This window comes from Diabrotica undecimpunctata, chromosome 1, assembly GCF_040954645.1.
Source record: "Diabrotica undecimpunctata isolate CICGRU chromosome 1, icDiaUnde3, whole genome shotgun sequence".
NCBI lineage: Eukaryota > Metazoa > Arthropoda > Insecta > Coleoptera > Chrysomelidae > Diabrotica > Diabrotica undecimpunctata.
The window spans coordinates 188594917-188597957 of NC_092803.1; the positions used below are offsets into that span (position 1 = coordinate 188594917).

At 35.0% G+C, this 3041-nt stretch overlaps 1 protein-coding gene across 1 annotated transcript; it reads left to right on the top strand.

Annotated features, from left to right (window-relative positions):
• The first annotated feature begins 298 nt into the window (after positions 1-298).
• On the top strand, positions 299-2762 carry LOC140432739 (acaloleptin A-like). The gene is made up of 2 exons (XM_072520821.1): positions 299-458; positions 1556-2762. Exon 2 carries the CDS (start codon positions 1563-1565, stop codon positions 2646-2648), a length of 1086 nt encoding a protein of 361 aa, XP_072376922.1. The 5' UTR covers positions 299-458; positions 1556-1562; the 3' UTR covers positions 2649-2762.
• Positions 2763-3041: the final 279 nt, after the last annotated feature.

The following is a 3041-nucleotide window of genomic DNA, read 5'->3' on the forward strand; positions in this document are numbered from 1 at the left end:
TTCATAAATGTAAAATTCTCTGCCTAATTCTATTTTTGTCTACACCACGACCAAGCTGACTATTATTAATTTATGTAATTTAAAATACTTAATATATAATAGCCTATTTTTATCCACTTTTCCTGGCCTATAAGTAAACAACCTTCTCGCAGATAACACCGCTTCCAAGACAATTTACCGTTGTAAATAAAAATTATTCTTTCTGAGGTCGGTGATTTCCCTTTTCTTATCGCAAGGCGTTCATTATGTATCTGGAGTCCCAGGGATTATCTTCTGCACTAACACTGTTTGTGGACGAAGTAAAGTACCGAAGTTTATAGCACTGGCCCAACAAGTTTGTGCTATATATTGCAAATGAAACCGAGAGATAGTCATCAGTTCAAGATCAGCTTCCAATATTGAACGAGAGTGGGTGAAGTGAAAGCAACAGTAATTAATAATAATACATAATTATACAGGTAAATATACATACTTATATTATACTTTAGTTTATAATATACAGGATGAGTACATTTATCGTACTATTATTTTTTATATTATAACTGCTGTTTTTAATTTTTGTTTTTTTTATTTCTCCTAAATAAAACCATTTCATTGGTTGGCGAAAATTGGCCAAAATAACATTTAAATAAAAACTGTTACAGTAATAATTTAGATTCTTAAAATAAGTATTTTACTTAGTATTTTGTATAAATTTTTATTATGTTTTTTCTTAGAAATAAAAATCACATTTTTATTTCTTCTTTTTCTTTTTATACAGGCATAACTCAATCTGTTTTTCAATGTATATCCAGTAAGTTGTCGTTTTATCGTTTTCGCGGTCTTCCCATTCCTTTACTGCTCTATTTGTTGTCAGTTGACTTATATAGTCGTTCCAATTTACTCTTCTCTTTCATGCCCAGTCTTCTATGTTCTCCAATTTGCATTCTGTCGTATATCTGTACTTCTAGCTTTGTCCCGTAGTGTCTTATCATCAATTTTTATTTCTCAATTTTTACATCTCTGCTACTTCTAGCATTCTATTTATTGTCTTTGTGTCGAGTCGTCTTCCTGCTGCGTATCTCATTATTGGACTGATGACTGTTTTGTAAATTTCTTTTCCGATCTTTTTATTCTGTGTGTTGCTGGAGTGTGATGGAGAGATATTCATTACTTCATTATTCATTACTTCATTACTTATTCTATTATTTGACCTCCCACCCCCCTGCTCCAATTTACATTTCACTAGATTTGCTGTAGATATCATCCATTTTTTATTTCTTTAATTTTATTCATGGTGATGGTCCAGAAATTCACTGTCTTAAATTTACATATAATAAGACCAAAGCTACATATTAGTTTTTCAGGCACCAAATCGATTTATACTGTTTGGTTGTATATAACCAAATATATATTTGGTTTTTTTTACTTTATCCGTAAAACACTATATATTTTTAATTGATTTAAGTAAATAATATAACTTTTGTCTTTTCTCATTGTTCGTAAAATATTTTTCACTAATTATTCACTTTGGTTTTTTGGTACATCTTTATTTAATTGTCTTTTTTTATTTCAGATCAAAAATGAAGTTCTCTGCATACCTTGCATTGCTGATGGTACTGGCAGTGGTAGTCTCGACTTCAGCCAAACACCACAAGAAGAAAAAGAACTGGCAGGTTCAACCAGGCGTTGGTCGTGACGCAGCTGGAAATGTCAATGCAGGAGTAGAAGTGAAAAACTCTGGAAAGAACCACGATTTCGAAGCTGGCTGGAACAAAGTAGTACGAGGACCCAATAGAGCCAAGCCGACATGGCACGTAGGCGGTACTTGGAGGTTCAAAAGATCACCGGATCCACAATGGGAAGTCAATCCTGGTGCTAATCGTGATGAAAATGGTAACGTCAATGCTGGTGTTGAGCTTAAAAGGAAAGGAGAAAAACACGACTTTGAGGCGGGATGGAATAAAATAGTCAGTGGGCCCAATAGAGCTAAACCAACATGGCACGTCGGTGGTACCTTCCGATTCAAAAGATCACCAGTGCCTGACTGGCAAGTCAACCCTGGAGCAAACCGCGATGAAAATGGTAATGTCAACGCTGGTGTTGAGCTTAAAAGAAAAGGAGAAAAGCACGATTTTGAAGCAGGGTGGAATAAGGTTGTCAGTGGTCCCAACAGAGCTAAACCCACATGGCATGTCGGAGGTACCTTCAGATTTAAGAGGTCACCAGTGCCTGACTGGCAAGTCAACCCTGGAGCAAACCGAGATGAAAATGGTAACGTAAATGCTGGTGTTGAAATAAAAAACAAGGGCAAAGACCATGATTTCGAGGCTGGATGGAACAAAGTTGTACGAGGACCAAACAGAGCAAAACCCACATGGCATGTAGGAGGTACCTTCAGATTTAAGAGATCACCAGTACCTGACTGGCAAGTCAACCCTGGAGCAAACCGAGATGAAAATGGTAACGTAAATGCTGGTGTTGAAATAAAAAACAAGGGCAAAGACCATGATTTCGAGGCTGGATGGAACAAAGTTGTACGAGGACCAAACCGAGCAAAACCCACATGGCATGTTGGCGGTACTTTTAGATTTAAAAGATCTGTGGATATTGCGGATTTCCCTCTGGTAGTTTTTCCTGAAGAAGAACAACAAATAGCATTTTATTAACTACAAATGTGCCATTAATAATTAACAGTGAGAAAATGTGTTCAATAGTTTTAGTATTATTTATATTTTTATACGTGTATTTTTTAGAAGAAATCAAATAAATTTAAAAACATACCTAGTCTATTTTTTACTTACCGATTGTTTGTAAATCTTTTAAAAACCTCTTCATACACAGTTTAAACCACTTAATCACATTTCGCCTTTATATCAAGAAAAATCTGCTATTAAAACATTGGTAAAAACCTGAGAAAAGAACTGGGAATAAAGTATAAGAAAACATGAAGGGGAAAAATTACATAAACAGTGGCAATAAAAAAAGGTCGGAAACGTAGCATCCAAATTATATGGTTGCCAAATAGGAAGCGAAAGTAGTAATAGCTAAAGCTAAAGCAG